Source organism: Tauraco erythrolophus, chromosome 12 (genome assembly GCF_009769465.1).
Source record: "Tauraco erythrolophus isolate bTauEry1 chromosome 12, bTauEry1.pri, whole genome shotgun sequence".
Classification (NCBI taxonomy): Eukaryota; Metazoa; Chordata; class Aves; order Musophagiformes; family Musophagidae; genus Tauraco; species Tauraco erythrolophus.
This window is the reverse complement of record NC_141476.1, coordinates 8,056,636-8,084,239: the sequence shown is the minus strand read 5'-3', so window position 1 is coordinate 8,084,239 and position 27,604 is coordinate 8,056,636. Positions and strand designations below refer to the sequence as shown.

The window sequence follows — 27,604 nt, the reverse complement described above, 5'->3', positions numbered from 1 at the left end:
CTATCTGGGGCCTTTGGGCATCTCACAACACAGATGACAGAAGAAACGTGCACCATTCATGTGAAATCACATTCCATCCTGTAACGGCACCAGTTCAACTTTTTTTTTTCCCCTGGATTTATGCCCGTGGCAGATGAGGCTGTTACCCTCACCCAAACCCATTTTCTCAAGGAATACTTCAAATCTATTTCCCCTTTTGCATACGACAGTGTCACCATTCAACACGACTTCCACCTCCAAATCACTCCTGCTCTCTGCAAGCCATGCACAAAGAGACTGTTCCCAGAGAACAACATTTAGCCCCCAGGTACTTTCTTAAGTGGGCTATTTGACCAGCTGGCATTTTGTGGAAATGATTGCTTGGATCAGCAGAGATCAGCTCCTGATTTCCAAGTCGGTGCCTGCAAAACCTTTTTAGGCTTGCAAGCACAAGCAGAGCAAGGCAGAGTACAAGCACTGGGAGCAGGGATGTGATGGACCGAGTATCTTCTGGGAAGCGATTAACCTCTGGCAGGATCAGGCTCCGCCTCATGAAAAAAGCTTCCTGGATAGACTCCATCTTAGCATTGTCCTGATTGCTTAATGAAGGGAGCTATGGGGTAAACATTGCTACATCATCCACTGTTTTGTATTGTTTCTAATGTTGTTAAAAAAAAAAAAAAAAAAGCAAAAGCAGCCAAAGGCAATAAAATAGAAAAGATAATATAAAATCAGCAAAAATAAGCTCTCTCTGGGAAAATGTGCTGGGAAATATTTTTTGCTCTTTGCCTCTCCATCTAATGGCCATGTCAGGCAGGAGGAGGACCCAGTCCCTGGGAAGCTGTAGTGGATCGAAGTGTGTCGCAGCCTTCAGTTAGTTGATGGCAAAAAAGGGATCTTCAAACAGAAATGCGGACAGAAAGGAGAGAGCAGAGGACAGCAGATGCTCCCATCTAATTCAAATCCTGAAACAGAGCACAAGGAGGGTCCCCAGCTACCTCTGCAACACAAGATGTGTCACATCTCTTTACTAACCCAGGAGGAACTGGCTTTAAAGCGATTAAGTAGAGCCTGGTAGGTAAGGTGAAAACCTGGGGTCTTGTAGAAGACTTGAGGTCACATAGATCACCAATGGGTGACCCCCTCGTCTGGCACTGAATGCATTACAAATATTATATGGACAACATCTGCTCACAGGAGGCTGCCTTCTGGCCAGAGGACAGGGACTACTGCTGCACACCCCATGAGCTATCTGCTTTTACTGACATCTCTGGCTAATTAGTAGCTAAGTCGTAATAGAAACATCACAGCAAAATCTGCTGCCAGGGAGGGACCAGCTTTTAATGCATGCGTCGCAGGTCAGGGACTGTTTGCCCTTCAGCTCACTCTAAAAAAAAAAAGAATGTTTTCAGCAATGCCATAAAACATTAGATGGATGCAGTGTTAATTACTTCACTTTATAAGGTGGAGCAACTGTGCAGCATCAGTAGCTCAAAGGGACCTTGTATGTGGATGCCCAGGAGTTTCTTGCAAAGCAGAGCTGGGGCACGCAGAGTGGAGGGCATGGAGCGAGCCAGACCCCCGGGCTCCATGGGGTGCCTGCTGGGCACCTTGCTTGGCTGCGGCGGGGAGTGTGTGGACAGGAAAAGCCAAGCAGTGGGGTGCTGTGCCCTGCGCCCCCCAACCCAAAACCTGCTCTCCCACAGACCTCAGCCAGGTCACCAAACCTCCCTGTCCTCAAAATGCTGCCTGTTAAATGGGATGATAATTGTGCCCTCCATAATTGCACATGCGGCCCCGGGGGGGCTGCCTGTTACTGCTGCAATGTCCCCAGCTCCAGGTGAGCCAGGTCCCAGAGCAAGGAAAATTATTAGAATTTTACACATTAATAAAAATGTTATCACCTCACTCTGCAGAGGAACTGCTTAAATTTGTTGCAAGCCCCATCATGCTGAGTGTCTGCTCCAGAAAGCAGGAAAGAAGCGAGTCGTTAAGACAGGCGCTGCCCAAAAGGAAATTCATACTTTTGCTACGCATGGAGGATGGATGCCTTTGGAAGGTCTCCCTCCCAGCATTTTAAAAAGGGGTTTCTAAAATGAAAGACAATGATTTTCACTCTACTGCGAAGGCCTTGCCACGTTTCCCATCTCTTGACCTGTATCCCCAATAACTCGTTACACTTCAGCTCCAAAGCACGCAACAACCCCTCCAATACTCAGGGATTGCTCATCCGGACTTGGTGTTGCTCAAGACTCTTTGTACTGATGGGGTTTACACAATACGAGTTTTCAGGAACAAGAGCGGCTTTGGAAACACGGAGCTTTGCTTAGGGAAATCTTGTTTTGGAGAGCAATTTCCAACTCCCTTGCTATTTCACATCTATTTTTCCTGTGTATATCTGAGGCTGTTTGAGCAGAACTCTCTCCAGCTCATTAGCTTCTCCTCTCCCCCTCCTGCTTTACCACTTGCTGGTTAGGGAGATCCTGGCTGAATACAGAGATCACCTCGGAGGCTCCGGGGTGACCTTATAGTGGTCTTCCAGTACCTCAAGGGGGCCTACAAGAAAGATGGGGAGAAGCTGTTCAGGAGGGCCTGTTGTGATAGGACAAGGGGTAATGGTTTTAAAATAGAGGGAGGTAGATTCAGATTAGATATTAGGAAAAAATTTTTTACCATGAGAGTTGTAGAACACTGGAACAGGTTGCCCAGAGAGGTGGTGGATGCTCCATCCCTGGAGACGTTCAAGGCCAGGTTGGACGAGGCCCTGAGCAACCTGATCTAGTTGGAGATATCCCTGTTTCTTGCAGGGGGGTTGGACTAGATGACCTTAGAAGGTCCCTTCCAGCCCTAACCATTCTATGATTCTATGATTCTACGATCATTTCACATCTTGGCACGGGGCTGGCAACTTCCCTAAACAAACACACCGAAACCCAGGAGCGGGGCGAGGATGCACGGGTGGAGCAGAGCAAACCTGTCCATCCAGGTGGGGCAGCGCACAGAGCTGGGCTTCAGCGTGGCTCAGCTCTCTGGGGGCCTGGTGATGCTCCCTGGTGCATCCCCACCACCCGGTGCCAGCATCCCATGGTGGGCCTTGGGACCAGGCACCAAACACCCTGCGGGCTTCTTGCTGCCCGTGACAGCAAAACAGATGGAATCCATTTCTCCTATGAAGACAGGCTGAGAGAGTTGGGGTTGTTCAGCCTGAAGAAGAGAAGGCTCCAGGGAGACCTTCTAGCGGCCTTTCAGTACCAAAAGGGGCTGCAAGAAAGCTGGAGAAGGACTTTTTACAAGGGTGTGTAGTGGTAGGACAAGGGACAATGGCTTTAAACTGAAAGAGGGGAGATTTAGAAGCAATTCTTCACTCCGAGGGTGGTGAAACGCTGGAACAGGTTGCCCAGAGAAGTTGTGGGTGTCCCATCCCTGGAACTGTTCAAGGCCAGGGTGGATGAGGCTTTGAACAACCTGATGTAGTGGAAGGTGTCCCTGCCCATGGCAGGGGAGTTGGAACTAGATGATCTTGAAGGTCCCTTCCAGCCCAAACCATTCTGTGATTCTATGATTCATTTCACAGGGGGCAGGCACGGGACCTGCCCGAATCCAGGCAATGCTTGGCTGGAGCAGAGAGAAGCCGGGGGAGCGGCAAAGAAAAAGCAAGGCAGTGTCTCTGGTGAGCAAACCAGGCTCAGTATTTTCTTTTCTGAGCAGTATTCTGCTGAGGGACACGGAAGCAAGCAATAGCTGTGCCAGGCGGGCACAGCCGTCCGACAAAGCAACTGCAGCAGGCTGCAGGACGGCGTGCGCAGGGGCTGAGCCTCCCCAGCGCCAGGCTGCGGACCAGAGCCCCGTCACAGACACGTCCGTGCACGCACACCCATCCCCGCAGCCGCAAAATGAAACTCAAACACGTTTGGGGTGAGAGGACCCAGAAATACCATCCTGGGATGCACTCGTGAGAAACGGACTCAGCCTGACGGGACAGGCATCTCCCCTGGCTTTTCCCTGCAGTTTCTACCAGAGGGCTGGGGGAAAACCAGCCAAGTTGTGCATAGAGAGGGAGGAATTTCTTTTAACTAGTCACGTGCTGGAGGACTGCGTAACATGCAAAAGGGTTAACTGGGTCTATTTATTTCAAAGCATTTAAAACTATTTTTAGCCTCTGAGGGCAGCTGACAGCAGTTCTTCAAGCGCCGAACGCTGGAATCTGCCTCTGCGTTAGCAGCTGGCCTTGATTTTTTCCCCCCCTCTTCACAAAAGGGAGGATTAAAGAGCTTGAAAACATTTGTTTTGAGCTACACAGAAGGGCCAGACATCTATAAAGCCCTGTACTTGGTATACAAGCAAGCAGAGAGAGAGTGGGCTGCCAGGCACACTCGGGGCCGGGCATGAAGCCCATGGCCCCGAGCGACCATCCCCAAGCTGCCGGTCACCTCCATAATGGGAAGACACCTGCCGTGGCACTGACCCTGAGCACAAGGGACCCCATCGCATGGAGGAGATCCCGGGGTGTTAGCAGGATGACAGGAGCAGGGGTGACCTACCTGTTGCGTTGGAGAGTGCGAGGGACTCCATGGAGCCGCGGGGAGTCTGCTCGGTGGGCGTCAGGTCCTCTGTGAACTTGAGGGCGTTGATGGGGTGGCGGGTGCGGCACTGCGGCGTTGGCATCCCGCCTTCCTCTTCCTCTTCGTACTTAGGGACTTTGAGACTTCCTCTGGTCTCGGGGAAGCTCTGGTTGGACATGTCGCTGTAGCTCTCCTGCGAACGAAGCCTCCCCGAGTAGTAGTCCTCCCTGCAGTCCTGGATGAAGCTGCCGCCGTGGCCCTTCATCGCCAGCGAGGAGCTCCTCTTTGGGTTGCTGAAATGTTTCGCCCACAAATCCGGCTGCGAGCCTGGGACCTGGCTGGGGTTATAGGAGGTCCTTATGTTGCACTGGCTGAGAAGCTGCAAAGGGCTTTGGGACTGACTTTGCTCCATTTTGCTCCCGTAGTGATAGAGCTCATCTCGGCTCCTCCATACGTGCTCCCTGTTGAGGCTTGGCGTCTGGCTGGCCAGGCTCAGCAAATCCATCTGCAGCGAGAGTGGGTCCACGTCGGTGGAGAGGCGGTTGGAGGTGACCTGCAGCTGGTTGCAGGGGCTGCGCGCCCCCTCCTCGCCTTTCCCCTTGTTCTTGCCAATCTTGGCGCTGCGGCGGGACTCCTTGGCTCGGGCACTCTGGAAAGCTGAGTCGGAGGAGTCAGAGCCATTGGGGTCATCACCGACACTGCAGGCCCTGGAGCAGAAGATCTGCCCCTGCTTGGGCAGGAAGGGTCGTCCCAGCAGGGACTTCTTGCACTGCGCGCAGCAGAAGCAGGTCTCGGTGGCATGCCAGTGCTGGCCGTCGTACGTCATCTGGCCCTGGTCGATACCTTGGGGGGGAAGAGGCACAGCGTCAGAGCCAGCCGCGTACGTCACTTCGCACTGCACTTAAAACACACGTCCCCTGCAAGTGACACGCACCCAGGCTTGCTCTCCAGAGCCCTTCAGCAGGGTTTCTCCGACACATGAAGTTAAGCCCATTTCTAATTCCTTGCAGGCTGCAGGCCTTTGCTCACGAGTTACTCAATGTTGGGAAAGGCAGCGGAACTGAGCCTGGAGCTATTTCATATTAAACGGGGATATTTCCGATCATAAAGCAAAGGAATGCAAGAAGTTCTCCATAAAGTCCTTAGAAGTCGAAGCAATAATACGCTGCCTATTTAAAAAAACAAAAAGCCTCCAACCAAACCATAATGAGGAATTTGTGCTGCCTTGGTTAAGCATGTAACAGAGCAGATGGCATTCCTGTCCCTCGCTGCTACCGCAGCTCCATCCGAACTTTATTTTAGCTACTGGGGCCCCTTCTCCAACAGGGAGCACAACGAGCCAGCCCCAGGGATGTGAGTACACCCCACTGCCTTGCACCCAGCCACATTCCAGGGGCCGTCCCTTGGGTTAAGTAAAGGAATTGATGCAGAGAGCCTGTCCCCCGCCAGCGAGACCCCGGGGCTGCTCGCAGGCACCAGCCAGAGCCATGGGAGCCATGACTGCTGCATGCAAGTCGCTCTCGGTCAGCGCCACGAGCAAAGCTGCCGAGCTCTCGATTATAACGTTTATCTGCCCGTTTAAGCTGCCGTTCATGGTGAAAGGCCCTGTTACCGGAGAAACTGCAGAGCAGGGCATGGGCTGGGCAGCACGGCGGGGTGCCACGCTGCACGTGTGCACAGCACGTGCTTGCACGCCCACCACAGCCGTGTCGCTGGCGGGGGGGCGGATAATTTACAAACAAACAGTACGTTAACAGTCCATTTTATTTCCAGCCAAAGTTGCTTTAGTGTAATCGGGCTTTTTTCCTTCCTTTTTAATGAGCAAAATGTTTTTATGTATGGACTGGAGTGGACAGAAGAGAGACGAGGCGGTGGGTGGGATTTTATCAGCTCCTTTCCCAGTGCCCCAAAGACATCTCGCAGAGGAAGAGAACAGTCTCCTGACTCTGTCCTCAGCTACCCAACCCAAGCCTTACGAGTCTCAAGTACGCGCTTACCTCTGATTTATGTGGCTCTTAAGCACGATGCTCAGTAACTACTACGAGCAACTTGCAGCAAAATGGCTGCAGTCCCTCCTTTGCTAGAAATGTGCAGATATCCACCAAAACAGGCACTTTGCCCCAAAAACCTGGGCATTGGCAAGGTCCGGACAGATGGATGGAGGGGAGAACAGCAGATGGGGGAAGCAGGAGAGAAGGGAGCACACAAGAAGCGTTAACACCTGCTTCTTCACCACTCCGGCAGCTGAGCTTTTGGGAAGGATGTGCTGCAGGTCACAGCAAACACGTCCTCCGAGCGCTCCGCTGAAGCCCTGAGTCTTTCCCTCCCATGCCATCTGGCTGCTGCACAAGAGCAAAATGGTTTGTTTTTTTCTTTCCCTGCAGCCTACGAATGATTTGAACACATGAGCTCACCTCCATGGACAAAGAAAGGGCTGCCTGCCCGCCCGCCCGCACGTGCAAGCGCTCAGCCAAGGGGCAAACAGGATTGGAGAGAGCAGCGAGCGGCTTCCCAGCCCACCCGGCTCACCATCCCCCAACAGAATAAAGTATATTTTAAATCACTGTTCTAGAAACATAGATTGACTCTGATGCATTATTTCTTTCTGTCTGAGAACATCTACCTGCAGGTTGATTAAAAAAGGCAAACATAAACAGCAATGATGCCTAATGAACAAGCATCTTTCCTGTCGGCAGCTCATTAACTCGTCTAATCCTTCGGCAGGCTTGGCTGGGGAGAATCTGCAAGTTGAAGAGTCAGGCTGTTTACAGGAAAACAAGATTTAAAAGGAAGAAAACGTGTGTTACGTTAGGTCAGAGAAAGCTTCCACTAGTGGCAACAGCTCCCGAGGTTGCTCTCTGATAGTCCTCCCCTCTCTGACCACAAAAAGGGATAAGCAGTGGCTTAACCAAACCAATTACTGTGCTAGCTCCTTGGCAAGACGCAAGAGGGGCATGAGCAGTCCCAAGCCGTTGTCAAAGACGCAATGCAACAGCCCTTGTTGCCAGAAACAACCTTCCAAGGTGGTGTTTGCCCGGTTCCCCTCCCGCAGCGCGTCGGCCCCGGGCTGGCGGCACGTACCGATGTGCTGGGCGCAGGTGTCGCAGTACTCGGCGTAGAGGGACTCGAAGCAGCTGCAGCAGTAGGGTCTGCCGTCCTTCATGATGTACCTCTGCCCCCCCAGCACTGTCTCACATTCAAAGCAGCAGAAGTGCTTCATGTGCCAGTGCCGCCCTTCGGCCTCAGTGCATTCGTCGGCAAAAATGATCTGTTGGGGCGGGGGGAAAGACAAACGTGGAGCAGAATCGGTCAGAGAGGGGACCTGGGACGCAGGCACCAACCTTCATGTCTCCTGCCCCTGCACAGCAGCTGTGCCCCTGTGCTCATATAACCTCCAAATTTGACAGCTAACCTCTCCATCTTGCAAAGGAAATTCCCGTTTCCATCTTTGGAAGGAAATCCATTAAAATCCAGATACCTCAGGGTCGCGTTAGTGCAGGGACTACAAAGCGTTAAGGGAGAGCTGGCAGTAACGTGCTGGTAAGCACATCCATCAGCAGGAGGGGTCGATCAGGGTAATAAACACGCTTATATACAACCTATCGATCTGGTGGACTTTTGAAGAACAGAGCAGATGCTTACTAAAACACATTTACCCGTCTCTGAAACAGGGACCCGAGTACAAAGAAGGAGCGGAAACACAGAAGAAGTGGCAGCTCTCCGGAGGGGAGAGAAGACGGAGCTTCCTGGCTCCTCACCACCGCCTCTACCCCAGCCTGTGTGCTTACAAAGACAACAGTGGTCGTTATTCCAGTAGGGAAACTGAGGCACAGAGTGCTGTTAGGAGTGGGCTGGTGAAACAGCCACCTGAAATGGTTCCAGCAGATGCTTTCTTCATCTTTCTTTGTCTCCACCCCCAAAGCCAAGCTGCGGGAGCAAGCAGTGGCCCAGCTCGGCTCCCTGGCTCTCTGCCCTGGCACAGGTCACACCAAAATCTTTTCCCCTGCAGTTCCTCTTACCCCTGAGTTATCCTTTCTTGAAATTATTGCCGGACATTTCAGGAGAAGAAGTGTGTGTTAAACATGGAGCTGAATGAAACACTTGTATGAGAATTTGCAAGGACAAAAAATACATGAAAAAAAATTACCCAGCCTAAGCCACAAGGAAATAGGGCCAGGCAAATGGTTGGGAATTGTTTTTTTACTGGTAACATTACAAATTTAATTGGATACATACGTCAATGTTCTTTATATTTGAAGTGCATATAGCCTTGGATTTCTACTATTACACACTTGCATAGATGGGACGTGGTATTTTATAGTACAAATGTTTTTCCACACTATGGTTTTCATAACTTTAAAAGCCAGAACAATTTCCTTCACCAGCCTTTTAAACAGAGATTGACACTTGAGAAATGCTCAGAGGCGACTCTGTACGGTTTTCTATATTCGTTTTGTGTTCCATTTGTTCAGCTTCCCATAGCCTGCTAATCTCCTCTCTTAAAGCCTGTTTCAGCTCGGTGTGTACTCAAACAGTAGCATCTTGTAGGAAACACAGCACTCATCCCACCAGAGGCTTCTTCTGGGGAGACAGAGGAGAAGGGAGGACCACCACACATGGCTGGACTAAAATCATCAGAAACGTTCACGGAAAGACCCAGCAGCTCCCTGCATGTAGACAAGGATCTCTCCTAGAACAGCCCGAGGCAGACTGCACCTAAAAATCCCCGAGATGCTCACCTGAAACCCCAGGAAAAGCTTGCATGGACTCTTGGCAAAGCCCAACCATCGTATTTCGCATGCATGCCTCTGTGCAGAGGTCAGGGTGGACAGAGGGGAAATACCATCCAGGTGGGAAGGGAAACCCTCTCATTCCATCCCCATGGGCACCCATGGCAGGAGCCAGGGCGAGCCGGCTCTTACCTCGTCGCAGGCAGCGCAGCGGGGCTTGAGGCACTCGGCGTGGTGCCGGCCGCAGTAGATCTTCCCGTCTTGGTAGAAGTAGATCAGGTCGACCAGCAGCTCATTGCAGACGCTGCAGATGAAGCAGGGAGGGTGCCAGCAAACGCCGTGCCCAGCTCGTGAGGCGAAGACAGCCATGTCCCCTCCGTTGATCTGGCCGCCGCACTGTCAGAAAAGCCAGCGTTTGTGGGGGGCCGGCGAGCCCACGGCCGCCCAGCGCCAGCCACCTGCTCCCACAGCCGCAGCAGCAGAAGGTCCTAATTCACAACTCCTTTCTGCTGTCTCCTAATCTCTTTTCCTCCCTGTTTTATGGCCAGGATATCACCAATTAACAGCTTCCCCCCGGCACGAGGCCAGGAGCTGAAGGGACTGCTCCACATCAAACATTGCGGGGTGCCCTCAGCACGCGCCCTGATGGATCCCAGTGCTCATGGCTGGTGGGGGCCACAGGGTGGGTGCTGCCCCTATGAGCTTCGCTTAACTTTGGTGATTAAAAAGCCACCTCACTCACGCCAGCTCATCAGCCGCTACCCACCTGCTCGCAGATGGCTCCTGTCATGGTTACGGGGAACGGTCGGACATTGCCTCTGCCTAAATTTTCCCTCTTCCTTTGGTTGCTGAAGAGTTTGAGCTCCCTCTTCTCCTCCTCATCCAAAGAATTGCAATAGCGAACCTAAAAACCAGAAGCGATGCTCGGTGTTGGGGTGGCCGTGGCTCCCCAGGCAGCGAGCCACCGTCCCGCGCGCTCTGCCATCCTCTGCACGAGGGTTACGCACACGGACGCTGCCTGGGGCTCAGGGCAGGCTGGAGAAACGCGGCTGTCTGGGCTGCAGCCAGCCCGGGGCTTGGACAAAATGTCAGCAGGTAGAGATGAGAAGAAAGAGCAGGAGGAAGGTTCGTCTTCGGATGCGAGGTTTCTAGGAACGCCTTAAAAGTCGGGTCCTCAGAGTCCTCCCCAAACCCAGCGAACAGACTGATGGTTTTTCTGTTTTCTCCATCAGTCTCCTTAGGGCACAGGCCTTACAGCAGCTTCTAAACGTTTTACTGGCATTTCTAGAGCACAGCCTGCTTTCCCTGTGTAAATGAGGGAGGTCTGGCTATTTGGGAACTCCAATTATTCTTCCAGCATAGAGTCAAGTCTGCACGTTTGCAAAACCTCTGTGTTTGCTAAGGAAATAGGTAAAATCAAAGGATATAAACAACGAATGACACATTTTCCCCGAAGCTTACGAAACTCTGAGGCTTTCCTGGCTGTTTTCACGCTGCAGGCTTAGCTCTTAGCTGGTTGCATCTCAACAGAGAACATGACTGAAGAGCCAAGGTGACGACAGGTAGCACCAGTGCTCAATCCAGCCTTCGTTGCTTTGGAGAGTGGGCTCGTGGAGCCCAGCAGGATTATTCGTGTGAGTAACCAACACACCTTGAATTTTCAATGAAGCAAAACCGAGCACGAGAGGAAAGGGGATGCAAAATCTGCCAATTTGCAGAAAATATATGCAGACTCGTGCCTCCAGCTTGCAGCAGCACAGGCTGCAGTAGCAGCGTTCATGTGTATTTATTTTTGGCTTTTTCAGCTGTTGGAGGCCGTGGGTTTTCAGCGGCAGCCAGGGAAGGCAGGCAGGCAGGTTGGGGCCCGAGGGCGCAGGGGAAGAAGCCCCTGCCCGGTGCACGGAGACGCTCCGGCACTGGCAGCGCTGCGCTGTGCCCATGGCAGCCAGCCACACACAGGCAAACTCATTAAAATCTGATCCAGATCAAACAAGTTACCTGTGCGCATTTTCCAGAGCGGCTTCTTCAGAAAGCAGCATGAAAATAATGTTTTTTTTGTTTACACAGGGAAATTTTGCGGGCTACCAGAAGCCAATGTTCTCACTGGTGAGAACAGGAGGACCCTTTTCGCTGCCCCACATCCTTCTTGTGAGACACAAGAAGGTTTATTTGCTCTGATCGGCCTTGGCTCAACCTCCGCCTTGCCGGGCTCTCCGAGCTCGCGAGGCTCAGCCCGAGTGAAACCCCTCCTTGGCACACACGCTCCCGCTCCCAAGGTGAGTCGGAAGCAGCACTTGAGAAAAGGCTTTTGCAACCTTGGATCTGGCTCTAGCTGATCTCAATAGCGTTTCAAGCCGCTTTTAATGTGGCTTTTGCTTCCGAGGGCTGAAGAAAGCGCTTGTATTTCAGAGCACTGAAGAAAGATGATTAAAAAAATTTTAACTTTAGAAACAAACAACTCCCCACTTCCAACGCAATCCAAGCAGGGAGCAAACATGGCACTTAAAACAGCAACATAATCAAACTCTGAGTAAATCCCCCGAGAAGCAGAAAGGGCTGAGAAAGGACCAGCCATGCTTCCCACGAGCAACTCCAAGAGATGCATCCCCTCCCAACCCACAGCCCCGACGGGTGCCCAAGGATGCTTTTCGGTTACTAACCTCATTGTCGTGCGGCGGCAGCTGATGCAAAAGCTGCTTTATGCGAGATTTTTCTCCCGGGCTGTTGACGTAGGGGACCTTGTCCTCGGGCAGGCAGCTGTAGTACTGGTGCACCTATGGAGCAAGAGAGGGGACTGCAGTGGGGCTCCTGATCCAAGCCCGTGCCCCCCCCCGCAGCCACCCCCAAAGCCAGAGGCCGCTGGGTCTTCCCAACGATCTCACGCAGGGAAACGCAGCCAGGCGCTGCTTTGGCTTTACTGCCTTTTCTCTGTCGAGAAAGAGGGGTGGCAGCCCCGGCGAGGCGGCGGAGCTCATTACCGTTTGCTCAGTCAGCCTCCATAGCGTGAGCATGTTTCACCGGCTGCGGGGATGTGTCAGCACCTGCCTCGGCAGGGGAGGCTAAAAAGGCTGTGCCCCGGCAGCCTCCGTGTTGCTGGCTATCTCAGCCTCCACCTCCATCAAAACCCTCCGGGCTTTTTTCTGCAGCAACTTGGGGAAGTAAACAGCAGATAAAAATCTGTTGGAAGGCTTGGTTTTTCTCTTTCGTCTCGGAGCGTGTAATTAAAATCAGCCCGTAACAAGGCAGTGCGGTGGGGCACGGCGTGCCCTGGCGCTGGAGGAGCCCAGTGGCAGCCCAGAGAGGAAGCACACCCCGAACCCCAGCGTCTCTCCTCCGACTGCCACACCTGGGACATGCACTGAAGGGCCGGGCTGAGCACTGGGATGGGACTCACTGGCTGAGGATCGGCTCCGAAATGGCCACAGCACTGTTGAATGGCTTGGGAAGAAGCAGGAGGAGGTAAAGGTAAGGGAAAGCTTTCACTACTCGGCTGGGATTGGGAGTCTCTGCTGCCTTGGATGCTTCTGGACGCTCGGGCAGGAGCAGGGGGCTGAATGGTTTCCTTAAATGCGCACTCATCTAGAGAGATGCAAACCGTTTTCCTGGTGCATACGGCTTCCTGCCTTTGCCGTGTTGGGACAAAGCCCCTGAGATGCCCCCTTGGCTCTGACACTACAGCAATTTGTTTCAGAGTGGCTGCGCTGCCAGCAGCTTTAACAGGGCTTTTCCCAAACCACACCTGCTGTGCACTCGCTTCTGATCACCTTCTTCCCTCGCTGTATGTTTTGGGCTTTGGCCTAGAAAGCAGCACCTGGGCTGGCTCTCCCCAGGGAACTCCCCCTGCCCGCACAACCCCATGGTGTCTGTGGGATGACAAGCTACCACAGGTCACCAGGAGGGATGGGGACGTGGAGGCCGGTAACGGGGCTGGCTGGCAGGAGAGCTCGCAGGCTGCTGGGGTTGCTTCATACGGGGAGTTACCCTCAACAGGAAGAAACCACTTTTTGTCCCAGAATAAATATCCAAAACAGGCATTATTCAGGAAGAATTACTCTGTATTCAGCCCACTCTCCAGTCTCATTCAGAGCCACCTGCCAGCAGAGCTGCTCCAGCGCTTGCAAACGCTCTTCTCAATTTACGGTTCCTCCCCAAACCGACCCTAACATCCACCTTTCCCGTCATCAGGTTTTGTGGAAAGGGAGATTTTTAGCAGATTTCCACCCGAAACTCTGCAGTGCTGATGACAAGAGAACTGCTCGGGTCAAGAAGCTGAGGAACATTCTGAACATATGCCACTGCAAAACCCTAAATTTGTTTTGCTAAGGCACAGCAGAAACAGACCCACCAGCTATGGAAACTGTCAAAGAAAGAAAGGCTGCTAAGGATTTTGTTACGTTAAAAAGAAAACAAACGATGTACATTAGAATACTTACTTTGCATTTATAGAGCATCCTTCATCCAGGGACATCAAACCACATAAAAAACACCGAAATTCTTACGACATGCTACACAAGGTAGCAAATATATGCACGGGAGAGGACTCTACGCAGCACAACGACGTTAAACGAGCTCCCTGAGTTCATGCAGCTGGTCTGCAGCAGAGCTCGCAGCTGAAAATCCCCCGGCGATGTCCTGGCTGCCGTACCTCTTACCAGGCTGCCAGGCTACCGTGCTGCCATGCCGCACCGTCCCGGCCGGTGCAGATGCCTGCGGACTTCTCCCAGCCAAATCCCCCACGTGTGGACGGGCTGCTTGCTTTCCCCTGCACTCAGGTTGGTTGGTTGGTTTGGGTTTTGTTTTTTTTTTTTCTTTCAATGAAGTTTCTTTTTGCCCACTGAGACCTTGAAGTTGGCAGAGACTAGAAATGACTTTTTTTTTTTTGAAGAGCCGCCAAATTCCATCAGGCTGCTCTGGTCCCTAAAGCAAGAGCTGTAAGATGCTCACCCTGGGCAAAAAGCAGGGATGTGAGTTTTTCCTTCGGCAGCCCAGGTGCTGCCTTCCCGGAGCCTGACGCAGCGGGATGTACGTGCCCAGCTCCGCTTCTGCTTCCGTTGGGAAGTTTTCCATTTAGTCTCAGCAGGTCCACGGGAACTGGCTCCCATTGCACCAGCAACATAGCTCAGCAGGGATGGGCAATTTGGTTTGAAGAGCAAAACAAAATAAATATAACAGGTTCCAACCTGTGTTCTGTTGCCTGAAATAACCCGAAAGGGTTTGTTTTGGATCCACATCAGCCAAGGGGACCTTCTGCAGGGGTGCTCGTGGAGGAGATGGAGCTGCCAGTCCTTGCCCAGTGCCTGCGGGACATCTCAAGGGGAGAAAACCTTTTCCTTACGCCTGTTGATGGCTTCCTCCGCTGTTGCCTTCTCACCCACCATCCCTCCTGGGACAAACCTGACCCAGGTTTGATCCTTTCACCTGGGGCATCACTCCTATCCCGAAAGGTCCAGCTGGAGTGCAGGCAGAGAGCAGAAAGACGTCCCTTGCCTGGGCTGACGTTAATCCAGGCTTGTGCAAATACACTGTCTTATCCATCGCTGATTCCCTGTGGGATGTGCCTGGCTTCCCAGAGAGGACAGCTGAGCCCAGGAGGGACAGGGTCACAGACTGGCAGTGTCCCCTGCCTCTGTGCTCAGCCGGTCACCGACAGCACTTCCCACCCCATGAGCGAGTGGCCGGTGGTTGGGCTGGCACAGGATTTTCACAGGGGATTTTCAGATAAATTTGGCTTTTCAGAGAAAAGGCCTGCAGAAAACGTTAACTCACTGGAAAAACTAAAACTGCTCAGTCTGCACTTTGCTTTTGTACAAAAGGTCACTGTTTTCAGTGAAAATAACTTCTCCTCCGTCCAGCTCCAGTTCGAAGCACGCACAAGGCTCTGTAGCTAGAGAGCCTTGCAGGGCCACTGCGGCCAAAGGGCCTGATCCAGACCCCCCAGGCACCAGCAGACGGCTCCTCACTGACCTTCTGGGCTTTGCAACATGAGCTGCATCCAGATAAGGAAAGCAGCATGGGACAACGACACAGGATGGATAACGTATCTCTTTTAAATCATGTGCTATCATTAACTGTTTTATTATTAAATACTGCTGCCATACAACACAGCCGCTCCGCATCCTGCTATTTCTCCTCTCACAACAGATCTGCTCTGCCCGTGATTATCCTAACAAGCATCATTAGCACACATGAGCCATGTGCGGGGCCAGGCTGGGTTTTGCCCTCAGTTTCCCCACTTGTCCGTCTTTGCTCTGACCTCTGCTCACAGCTGGCTGGGAGAAATACCAGAGGAATATGGAAAACATCAGGCTGAGTTAAAATTAGGCTTCAGACAACGTCAGGAGCCCTGATGCCATGGGGATGGGCTGGCCAGTGCGCTGGAAGCCAGGCCAGCTGTGGGTGCTCAGTGCCGTGGCACGCTGGCCAGCCGGGCAAGCCCCATCCTGCCCCAGGGAGGTCTCCCAGGCACTTGGACAGGCCGTGAGAACCTGGTGCAGCAGACATCCATCTTCCCAGGGTGCTCTTCTCACCTTCAAAAGGAAAACGTCCAAACGCCAAGTTTGGCTAACAAAAACTGATAGTAATTTTGGAAATTATCAGCTGCTGGGAGCTAGAAGGGGAGGGCACTGAGGAGAAGACAAATTAAAAAAGAAAGAAACCAGGAGAAAGGAAAGAACATGATGTAAAAGAAGAGTAGGAAAAAGCCTTTAAAGTGGAGCCAACTTTATTCAAAGGCACTGAGGAAGGTAATTACATTAGTTTATAAATGCCTTTGTGTTCTGCAGTTTTCCTAGGTTTGGGGTGTGTTTCCAGTTTAACTCTGACAGTTTACAAACCTTCCTGTCCCCACTAAATAAAGGCAGAACTGCAGCCTCTCCTGGTCCAAGGAGTGACCAAAGACAAAACTCACGCCAGCACCTTTGTGGTCAAAGTCCTACACCTTCTCCTAGAAGGAAAAGTTTGCAAACAACCTGTGAATTTAAGCCATTGCTGAAAGATCTCTTTGATCAATGAATTACAGGAGGCGGAGGGGAAACATCATGTTTCTTACGCCATGAATTGCTGTTGGGAAGCAGTGTTTGGGAGTACTACTGAAAGCACCCACCAAACCGGGCTGTTTGGGATGACTGTACCACTGGGACAGACTACAAAGGAGCACGCGGTGTCCTGGCGCGCTCGGCTGATGGGTGCCGACTTGCTCAGCCGTAACAGCTCCGGCACATCCAGCCGGGCAATCCTGCCTGGCTTTCACGAAACAAACTGCAAAACGGACTGCGAGGCTTTTGCAAAGAGCCCTGCAAGGGCAGTACGTGCTGGCCTGTACACAGATATCCCCAAAAAGGGGACCTTGGTGGGTCAGCCACTGCTAAACAATCACATACAGCAGAGCCTGTTGAAACTCCAGGCATATCGCCATTCTCCAACGTGCCCCCGTGCCCAGGAGAGCATCGTTTCCCCTGGGACCACACCAGGGGTCCCGCAGCCCCAGTAACCCACCCTGTGCCACCCGGGGACGTACCGCACCGGCGCAGGGAGCTGCCAGTGCACTGGTGTGTGGAGCCATGGCTGCCAGTGCACGTGTGCGTGGACACTTGCTCGTGGCCCTGTCTCCCGGCTCGCTGTGTGTGAGCTCCCACGAGCTTTGGCTGCAGCGGGAGGAAGGCGGCCAGTGGCTCCGACAAGCCTGTGCTGGCCCAGGCGAGCATGGCTGCTCCTGCGGCTCGCCCGCTCCTCCCCAGCACTGGCTTCTAATCGCAGGTCAGGCATTGAATGATCTTTTACATCAAGCACTTAAAATCAACAGAGAAACCAATCTGGTGTCTTCTGTATTTCTCTCATTCCTGCTGGTCTCCTTTGGAAAAGTAAAGGGGCAAAAACCCCCCCGAGAAGCCACATGCAAATAACCCTCTCAATGTGTCTGCAGAACGTTGCAAGCGCTTGTACACGTAGGCTCACACATGGGCGCCGCAGATGACAGCACGTGTGAAACTGGAAAACGGGTTCCGTGTGCTTTGGACCAAGTCTGTCACGTCCTCCCTTTCCGAGGCCATTAGGACACAAAGCACTTATTTATTTCTTGAAGCAAAACAATCCTTGCAGCAAGGCCAGATGCTTCAAAATGGAGAGGAGAGTGGGAACTGCTGCCTGGGTCTGCCAAGCGCGGGGATGGAGCCAGGCATGCAGCCCGGGAGGGAGCTGGGGACCCCCGAGACCCCACAGCCCTGACTGGGAAAAGACCCGTATCACCCCAAGATCCGTGAACGTGCCTATGTGCCGGCACACAGCAATGGGAGGCAGATGCAATCCCCGGCGCCGGATCGCCCGACGCCCCGCGATGCTGGGTTTGCTCTCGGAAACCCGCTCCCGAGTCGCAAGGACAAAGGCAGGGAACAAAGAAAAAATCATTTTCCTAAGTGCTATTTGTTCTGGCATGCTCCGTGACTCTCCGGGCGCTTCTCTCCCACAGCTAACGGCAGCCGGGTCGTTTGAGCATTGCTGCTCACCAGTTGAGAACGACATCCATTCTTGCCAAGCCTTTGGAGCAGTTCTTGGTCTGCAAGAGATCCTGCGGAAACATTGCTTCCTGCTGGCATCAAAGAAGAACATTTGAATGAAGGCCGTACATCCACGAGTTTTAGTCTCGTGAAAGCACATGCCATGATTTTTCTTTTCTAAGCAGAAATCGAATTTGGATTAAAAGGAACCAGAAACAGCACTTTCAAAAGCATCTGCGAGTGGTCTTTGTGCTGCGAGGTACTGACCGGCAGAGCCGTGCTCACACCGCTCCAAGTCCCCTGGAGCACCAGCAATTACAACCATCATCTGCTGCATTGATCATAGCTGATAATTGCCCTGGGTCTGCCACTTGAAACGCTCTTGTATTTATAAGGCACGGGGTACCGTACTAGATCAACGCTGCAACAAGGAAAAGCTGTAATGGTATGCTGGAATAAAGCTCCAGGACTAGTTTGTATTGTGTAATCTGGGATTTCTCTGTTTTCTGCGTTTTCTCTGTTTTCTTTTCCACTCCCTGCTCCTCCCCAGCCTCTTACCTCTGCTGCCTGCCACACAGCTAATTCAAATTTGCGAACCAAGCAAACCCCATCAGGTGAATGGGTTTGTTTCTGTGGTCCACCCAAAGCAGCTGATTTCCTCCCTGATAACAAGATTGTTCAAGGATTAAATAATTCTAACAGCTCCCATCGGCTCACAACGATCAAGCAAATCCCCCAGGATACAAAAATGGAGCAAAAGCTCAGACACGTGGTTTTGCCTCGCTTTTTTTTTTCTTTTGCAGCACGGGATGCACTCACACCTCCTCCATCCGCTCTGCTCCAGAGCAGAAGGAATAGCTCCAAGACCTCCTAAGCCACTCCAGCTGCCCCCAAGTCAGGCTGCACAGGCATCACACACGGAAAAAGCGTTTCTTTGATGTGGAGGATTGCTGCTCCATCTGGCTGGCAAGCATTCGGCACGGTCCGATGCCTGGAGGTTGGATTTAGACAGCTCCAACCTTGAAATAAGAGCCGCTAACTGCCAGGCTATTTAGATACTGAAAGAGTTCACCGGGGAGGTGATGGACTTACCGCTACCTCAAAGTGAAACTGGAGAGCTTTTTAAAATGTGCTGAAACGCAGCTTTTGGATAAAATACTACTGCATGCAAGGGGGCAGAGCTAGAGGTGGCTACAGCTTCTGGCACCGGTATACATGAGTTACTGCTCCTCTTCAGTGCCCTCAGCTCCCCATCCGGCATGCTCTGCTCTAAGGATCTACCAAGGAAAGTAGAGCTCTTCATGGGGCTTCTGTCCTTCCCCTATCTGGCCATAAATTAGCTTATCTGCTCCCCACTAGCATGCAGGCTTGAGGCACAGGGTTGCTTTGGTCTGTCTTGTTCCTTCCTTGCTGCACGCAAGACTTCAGTCTCCTGAGGGGTGAAACAAGTTGCTGAACTTACAGGGCTCCAGAAAGGACGAGAAGGTAAAATGCACTCGATTGTGACACACAGGCAGAAATGAGGTACACGTCCCCCAGAGACGACTGGCCCAGATAACGTACATTCTACCACACCAAGGTGGTGAAAGTGGGTATCTTTAGGTAAGGTGTAAATGCATGTTCAGTGGAGGTTCATCTCTGCTCTCCTTCCTCACTTTGTGACCTGAAAGTAAATGATGAAGCTCAGAGCTTTTACGCCTCAAGCCCTTGCTATAGGTCTCACAAAAGATCCAGAACAGGAATCGACACATATGTTAGTCCCTGAATAAATTCCCCATGACAGCTATGAGTTTCACACCACGCTGCGAAGCTCTTGAGGTCCAAGCTCTAATGGCCATTTTAGAGAATGGTCCCCCAAATCTTCATGCTACTAAGTTTAGCTCAGATGAGATTTTCATAACTTTTTAAGGAACTCAATCAGAGCAACTGTGCTGACAGCAAGCGGGAATTAAGTTCTTATGGCATATACAAGGGTCTCGAACGTTGGCATGCTGGAGCCATGCAGAAAGCCGCACCACAGCTGAAGTAGAGCCCCGTCTTTTGTTTAATTGGAAATCTATGCCCATAACCAGCTGCTCCTATTATTGAGACACAATAAAGACAGAAATCCTCAACAATCCCTTGTATTCAGAAATTCAAGCTGGCATGTTATAACCCCTTTGGATTTCTCCAAACCACAGCCCAAGGAATTCAAGGCTGTGCACTCACATGCCCTGCCTAAAAATGTGAAAAACACATCATAAAAGTACTTATTTTTAAGCATCTGCCCTCAAACTTATGTCAGTGCAAGGAGGATCAGCTGTCGGATTGCCAGCCCCAGCAGACAAACTGGCTCCCGAAATTGCCTTCCCCTGTCTTCGCGGCCAGGCTCGGTCTGGGATTTTGCTTTGCTGAGGACACATTTCTATTGGTGTCTGCCCATTTCAAGCCTTCCACACTTACTTCTTTGTCCAACCATCCAAAGGCAGGCAGGGAGGAAGAGTATTTCTCAAAGCCCATGTCCTAAGCTTCTGCCTTGCCTCCTGTAAAGCCACCTCTCCTATTCCCATCTGTATGTTCCAGAAGAGAAGTCCCTCTTCTGCCATAAACCAACTTCTCATCGAGGTCCAATCCAATTGGGATTAAGGCCCACAGGAGCCTCTTGGCCATCCTGTGTAGCTGACTGCTATTACAAGAAACTACATCTTCTAATCGCGTTGTAATTTATGGAGCTCAGTCTTGGGTTTTTACCCATCGCTTTCCCCATTGGCAGGTTGCCGCTGAGCCTTACACCTCTGATGGTTTGAAACCAATTCCAATTTCCTGCCTGAACGCATTCAGAGCCAGTTTGTATCTATGTTCTTGTGCCAGAGTTGGAGCTTGAGTAACTGTTCTTCCTCCTCTTATGCATAGACAGTGATCATAACCCTTCGATTTGCTAGGCTGAACAAACCAAGCTCCTCTGGGCTCCTCAACAAAATAACATTTCATGTCTCCTTTCAGTTTATACTCCTCTTTCTTGAGCAGAGATGTCCTAAATTTTAGCCAGTTTTCCAGATGAATTTTTACCATAATTTATGCACTGGTATTATAACATTTTTGATATTACCATCTTCATCCCTGTGTTATAAACATATTTAGAAATACATAGTATTTATGGCTGTTGTGTAAAGCACTTTGTGGTCCTGCACACTGACGAGCCATAATATAACAGATAACTTTCAGCTTTGCTTTTCAATGCATTGTCTGGATCATTATTGTGAACACTGGACCAACGTGTTTTTTTCTTTTCAGTAGTGGGCATTAAGTAATCAACATGATTTTCCCATAGTTGACATGTACCACAGACCAGCTGATGCCTGAATTAGTGTCCAGGAATTCAGTGAGACCTTGTAGGTTTGGGTTGATTCCCCTTTAGGCTATATTTAAAATATTAAGCTATGGGTTGAAGAGACTCTCCAGATTCTGAAATGACCTAAAGAAACTGCCAAAACCCGATGTCATGTTTGTTGGCCAACTTCCCCCCTTGAAATCCTGTAAATTGCTACGTTGAGTGAGACGTGAACGCTGTCTCCCAAGAATACGAGGTAGGAGGCTGCCGTCCAAGTATAATAAGAAAACTGCATTAGTCTTTCAGGGGACCACTTAGCTCCCCAGCTCATACACTGCGTAGAGATTTTAATAAAGTAGAATATTGCAGAAAAAGTTGTTTCATTTCATCTGTTTCATGTCAAAGAAATACGATAGTGAAACAGCCGAAGGCAAAGAAAAATTCACCGCCTGCAAACCTGTATTTTCAGTCCAGCCTGATGGCAGCATCCTCAGGCAGAGCAGAGCCCACCAGCTGCTCCACAGCAGACATCAGCCTTCCAGAGGCTCCACATCACGTACACACACCTGACTCATCGACCAGAAAGCCACACATCTGTCTGCAGCCTTGCACTGCTCCAGTAAGCTGCTGGGGAGGTACCTCCTACCCCCTTGGGAGGCAAACGTGCCCTCCTGCACCCGGGGGCATCTCCCAGCCCTGCAACATCCTGGGCACACAGTAACTCCTGGAGAAATTCAGGGTGCTGCTCTTCACCCGGGGACAACCCCCAGCCTTGCACTGTGGCTCTTTCACAGCCCTGCTAAGTCACACCTTGCTTTTGTCTCCTCGGTGGCTTATCTGACGCATGAAAGGTCCCTGGAAGGCCTGGCAGATGAGCTACGCTGGAAGGATTTCAGTGCCTGTCTTAGGTTCTGCTTATGGCTGCTCTTCATCTCCATGGTGATGAGAGACAGGTCTGAAGTGGCAAATCTGCTAAAAGACCCAGCAACGCAGACAGAGGAGTGCAATTAGAAAGAGGGTGTTCATACCGAGAAGAACCATGACCTCTGCAAGAAGCAGATGCTGGAAGAACCTAAAAATACATTAACCTGGTTAACGCATGAGATGTCAGCACCTACTGCTAGAGCTAACAGACTTTTGTTTTCTCCTGAGCATGCCAAACGCCCTGACAGCACACTATTTCTTAAAAACACCTGAGGGATCAAAGAAGCATCCAGGTCTTCTGGAATATGTCACCACCATACTGGAATTGGGTTTCAATTGCTGTCCATTGCTCTACTCATCAGAGACCATGTCTACCGGGTCAGGTGCCACCTGTCACTAAATATCTGTGTTTCTACATAAAGCTACAGTGTTGTGGGACAGCTTGGGCTCCAGAAGCCACCGACATGCCTGGACAGAAGGCAATGCTGAGAGCAGGTGGCACCAGCTCAGGTATGGTCCTCCAACGGGACTCCTGAAACCCAACTAGTTCACGTACCCACAGCGCGCAGGACTAGCAGAGCTAGCTCAGGACCATCTGCATCTGTCCATGTGCGGTGTCTTGTACCTCCTGGGAGGCATACAGGGAGCCTCTGACATAAGGAAAGTGAATGGAAAACAAGGTTGCTGCCTGATTTGCATGGTTGGATGGCATCAAATGAAACACACGGTGTTGTGGAATTTCAAGCAAGCACTGAGCCAGGCACGTAAAGACAAGAAGAAGGAAAAAAAACCAAACCCAAACAACTGGATTTCCTCTAATCAGACAGATAATATTTACAGCCTATGGGTGGTGCCAAAATATTTCAGGAAATGCCTAAGGCCTTCTGAATAAAATCTCTAGAAAACACAGTATTTAAGGTCAGCAACTACGACAGTAAGAATGAAAGCTTTCCACCCTCTCTCAGCCTCCTTACATGGTTTAAAATGATTGCCATAGCAATTATCAAGGCTAAGCTCATTTTGCAATCTCTTCTGCAAATTAAGTTCTGAGTTGAACATGTAAAACATCAGCATAAAAACCAAACGAATCATGTAAACTGCAAGCAGCAGAAATCAGAGTGTGCTCTGCACAGACAGCAGGCTGAGGTCTAATCCATCCTCTTCAATTCCTGCACCGAGACTTGAACTTCATTTGAGCAGTTCCTTCCAGTAAGGCACAAACATCAAGCTTGAAAAACCCAGCCTCAAAGACTTTGGCGAGTTTGTCAGAGTCATCTACCAGCTTTGCCTGTCTGCCCTGGCCTTACCGCAGAGCAGCGTGGTCCAGGGAGGCAGAACAGGAGAAAATGGAGAACGCTGCAGTCCCACCACTATTTTTTCCCATGAAACAGTAGTAGTCTATATCTGTTCCCTTGCACAACCACAACAAACTCCATCCCGGAAGTATTTTTTTTCCCCCCTTTCAATTACCAATTACATCTACAGACGCAGAAAACCACAAGTCCTGCAAGGATTGCATCCCTGTTTTGCTTCGTTTGTGCGTTCAGACCAGACCTGTCTCTGAAAGTCTCTACAGCACGCCCAGAAACAGTCACATGCAACAAGTCCTCCCACCCCTAGAATTAAAATCAGGGTGACTCTTTCCAAAAAAGCATATTAAAACAATTTATTTCTGGCAACTGGGTGGTGTCACCGTTACCTGCTCAGGCTTCAGGCCGGGGGGGACCCATGCATATTCTTCCAAGGCACAGCCTGAGTCGTCGTCAGAAGTCGAATTCCTCTGGAAGTCAAACATGAGCTTTGTGACAGTCTTCTCCATCTCCAGAGGCATAACTGTTACGATGTGCTCTTCCTGGGAGCACTTACAGTGAAGACAAATCTTCCTGCAAAGTGAGGAGAAAGGAAAAAGAAATGTCCCGGTGAGTTGCACTTCAAATAAGAAAGCAAAGTGATTCCCGACAGTCCCTTTTTTTATGCTCAGGCATTTTCTAACGCAGGATTTGTCTCTCTCACAAGGAGGAAATAAAAGTCCATATTTGCTGTAACAGCACTTGGCAACGGAGCTGAGTCCAACTGCCCAATGTCTGGGGATATGGGATTGCTCGTCCCATTACTCCACCGCGAGACGTATTTCCAGGGGCCAGCACAGGCAAGGGCCACACGCCCGCCTGGCGCGGATCGGCATGCCAGCTGGTAATTGCCGAGCAGTTACCAAATTTACGACAGCTGAGCACTTGGCTAACACAGAAAATGGTGCATAGACTGGCAAGCTGTGAATGACAAGTCCCTTTAGCATGCTGATAGCATAAATTTGCTTATTAAAGTAGCATAAAAATTGATTATAGTCTGAACATATAAAGCTAAATTAAATTAAGGAAGGCTACAAAAACCACAGTCACACTACAACGGCATCTTAACCGCCCAGCTCAGTGGCACGTGCCGCGGCTCGGCGGCACACCAGCTTGCACGCTGCCCAGGAGCTGGGGGGGGTGTGGAGGGGTGGTGGGAAAAGCACTGAAAGAACAGCCCACAGGTTGAGATTTAACAGCCATTAGCTTAATTCACTGCAAACACCACTTCTTAGCATTTCTTTTCAGGGTCTGTTCCCACAGCTGGTGGTCCATGGGGGATTTTCTTCATGGGCTTGAACCTGAGCATTTATCTGCAGGGCTGCTAGGACATCACAGCCCTTTGCCAGGGGTAAGAGTGAAGGACTAACATGGCTGAAAACATCCCCAGCCCCACAAAAAGAGGTTAAACACTGATAAATTGCTTTCTATTTCTGAAAATGCAATGCTCTTCCACAATATGGGACAGTGGTATCTATTTTAAAGTAACCACGCAGGATTCTGAATTAATTTGCACGAATGAAACGCCACTGACTTGTGAGGAATGAGATATAGTTTCACTTGGGTAGCAGAAGGGAGACATCTCAGAAACAATAAGGTACCACACAAAAGGCAAGGAAAAAGTTATTGTTGCCATTGCAGGTTTCTCTGCTATGAGGTAAAGCAAAGAAATTCAGAGGGCAGCAACAGTTAAACAGTGGGGGCTGGGATTTTCAAACACCTTTCCTGCTTTTTCACCGCTGCGTACAAGCCAGCTAAGCATACCAGCACTCAGGTCCAGATTCGAGTCTAAATTTCCACTTGGCCATTACAGCACAAAAAATGCACTCTAGCAAAAGTCAAGAGGCTCCGTTAAGTCAAGCCAGGGAGATTTGCCAGATTTTCCTATTTCCTGCCTTTCATCAGATCTAAACCACACAGCGACCCCCACGCACCCCCGGCGTCTGGTTTGCGTCCAGGCGGAGAGTGTCGGCATCGCCTCCGGCCGTCACCTTAAAAAATAATCAAGGCACCGTTTTCATGTGAATATTTTAATTAATCAGCTACTGTGGAGGGGCAGGCTGAGGCTCTGCCTCAGCAAAGCCGCTGGTTTCTTTGCTGCTTCCATCTCGTTTCACGATACAGTTAGAAGCAGCTCAATATGCAACAAGACACTCAGAACAATTAACAGCTCCAGAGCCCCGGATTTGGCATTGCAGATAGTTGTTCTAATGGAGTTTAGGACTTCTTAGCCAAATTTTAATTTTCAGGGTATCAATCACAAGGAGATGAACCCAACAGTCCATGCTTGGATAGCAGCAACGCCGGGAGCACGAGTGCTGCGATGGGGAAAAAGCCAGCCCGCACGTTTGTGCCCTCCTACCCACTCCGGACACATCCCTCCAGGAGATGGAGAACGCAGGACAGTGTCAGAGATCGTGGCTTTTAATGAGATAAATCAGGCCATCGTGAGGACTTTGAATCACAGTGTTGAGGAGTTAATAAGCAAGATGTATGATTGATTAGACCCCACAGGTCACTCCACGTGACCGCCACTCTGCAGCTCACCCCACATACAGCCCAGAGTATAAAGACTGGCTTGGGAAGCTCATTTACACCCACCCTCACTCCTGTCCCATCCCAGGCAAGCGGGTACTACTAGCAGGTGGCTTCTCCTGGTCAGAAAACCAAAGGATGAAAAGGACACAGGTGGCCGTTTGCTCATCAGTGATGTCTCCAGGCCAAGACAACCGGCTGTATAAAAACTCTGCCCCATTAAAAATTGAGCATCTCCAGGCATGGGGTTTCTGCCACCTCCCTGGGCAAACTGTACAAACTTCAGGATCTTGCCCCTGAGATATTCAGTTCTCCTCCTTTCCCCTCATTAAAAGAAGAAGATTAACAGCTTTAATTACAATTATTTTCTTTACATTGGGATATGTTGTTTCATGGGAACAATACCGGGTGTCCTAGGAGTGTCTTTCCACTCCTATGATATGGTTACCATGACTTCTTCGCATAGGTCTCACTTACTCAACTTTATTTTATCGTCTTCCAGCTCACTATAATTAAAAATAATTCCCTGTAGTAAAAACTTAATATAAAAATGTACATTTCAAATGCGAGATGAAATTGCAAAAGCAGTAACCCCCTCGCCGTGCTCAAAGCAGAGCACCAAGAGGTGAGACGATGCACGTGCCAGTGCTCGACTGGGCACAATGACCGGAGCAGCAGCGCGCCATGGGTGCCGGTGCTATGGCAGAGAGCTGGTAGGTGTTGGAGAGGAGCAGGGCCGCGGCCGGCAGCCTGCCCGCGGCTCCCGCCAGGGACGGCTCATTAGTCATCAATGCGGGAAGAGCAGCGGAGCCGGGAGATGCTCAGCGTATCGGCGTGCCGCATACCTTACCATAGAAAGGATGCTGCAGCCCCGGTGGAATGGCACATCCTGCAAATGGAAACCTGTTAGCTTGGCTCTGGCCAGACACAAGCCTCACTTCTCCACCACCAAAGCTTCACCAAGGACGACTTCTGCTGCCTGTGCAGCCAAGGATCCCCACACAACTTGAGAAGAGCGCGGGCAGGTTGTTTTTTGGTTTTTTTTAAGCAAGAAGAAACTAATGCCAATCACTCTCCAGAAATCCTGTCTTCATTCCTGAGTCTTTCCATCTTGCTCTCACCCCAGAGAAGGGTCTGCAAGCTCATCTCTGGGGACTACCTGCCCTGGTGGTTAAGAGAAGCAGTCAGCATCAGGGAGGACACAGCTGGAGATATTTCGGTGCTGCTGCTAAAAGCTGGGGACATCCTGGAGTGTTACTTGACTCCAGGAGCTGATGGCTTGTGGGGAGAAACCCAGCGATGCCAAGCTTCCCAAGGAAGCAAGGAGAGCCGACAGCATGACCAGCTTCACGCACGGAGAGTACATAAAGGAGCTGTTAAGCAGCTGTAGCTTGTGGACAGGGAGAGGAGGAGAGAGGGAGGCGGCGAGCAGCCATGCTGCTGCCGGAGGCACGGGCTGGGGAGCAGGCAGCCGGGCTGCTTGGCATGGAGCTGGACACGGAGCTGCCCTGCCGCGGGGCCGGGACGGTGGGAAGCAAACGGGAAGAAAAAGAACATTTCCTGGTGTCAGATTTAGCTGGAGAGGAGCCCGCCGCGAATTGACTTCACATGGTACAAACGCAGCAATGCCTCAAGAACAGATTGAAAAATTGATTCTACTCAAGGCCAGCGCTTCATGTGATGGAGTTACAAGATGGATGTGTTTTATTTCCCAATGGCCGCT

General features: G+C 50.9%; 1 protein-coding gene across 1 annotated transcript in view; it reads right to left on the bottom strand.

The window, feature by feature from the left end:
* The window catches only part of PRICKLE2 (prickle planar cell polarity protein 2), a 106,403-nt gene that overhangs the window by 7,135 nt on the left and 71,664 nt on the right, over positions 1 to 27,604 (bottom strand). The window contains exons 3-8 of the mRNA XM_086619075.1: positions 23,697 to 23,880; positions 11,932 to 12,045; positions 10,038 to 10,175; positions 9,464 to 9,667; positions 7,623 to 7,809; positions 4,521 to 5,384 (exon numbers count right to left, since the gene is read on the bottom strand). Coding sequence (XP_086475201.1) covers positions 4,521 to 5,384; positions 7,623 to 7,809; positions 9,464 to 9,667; positions 10,038 to 10,175; positions 11,932 to 12,045; positions 23,697 to 23,880 — 1,691 coding nt within the window. The remainder of the gene's footprint in view (positions 1 to 4,520; positions 5,385 to 7,622; positions 7,810 to 9,463; positions 9,668 to 10,037; positions 10,176 to 11,931; positions 12,046 to 23,696; positions 23,881 to 27,604) is intronic.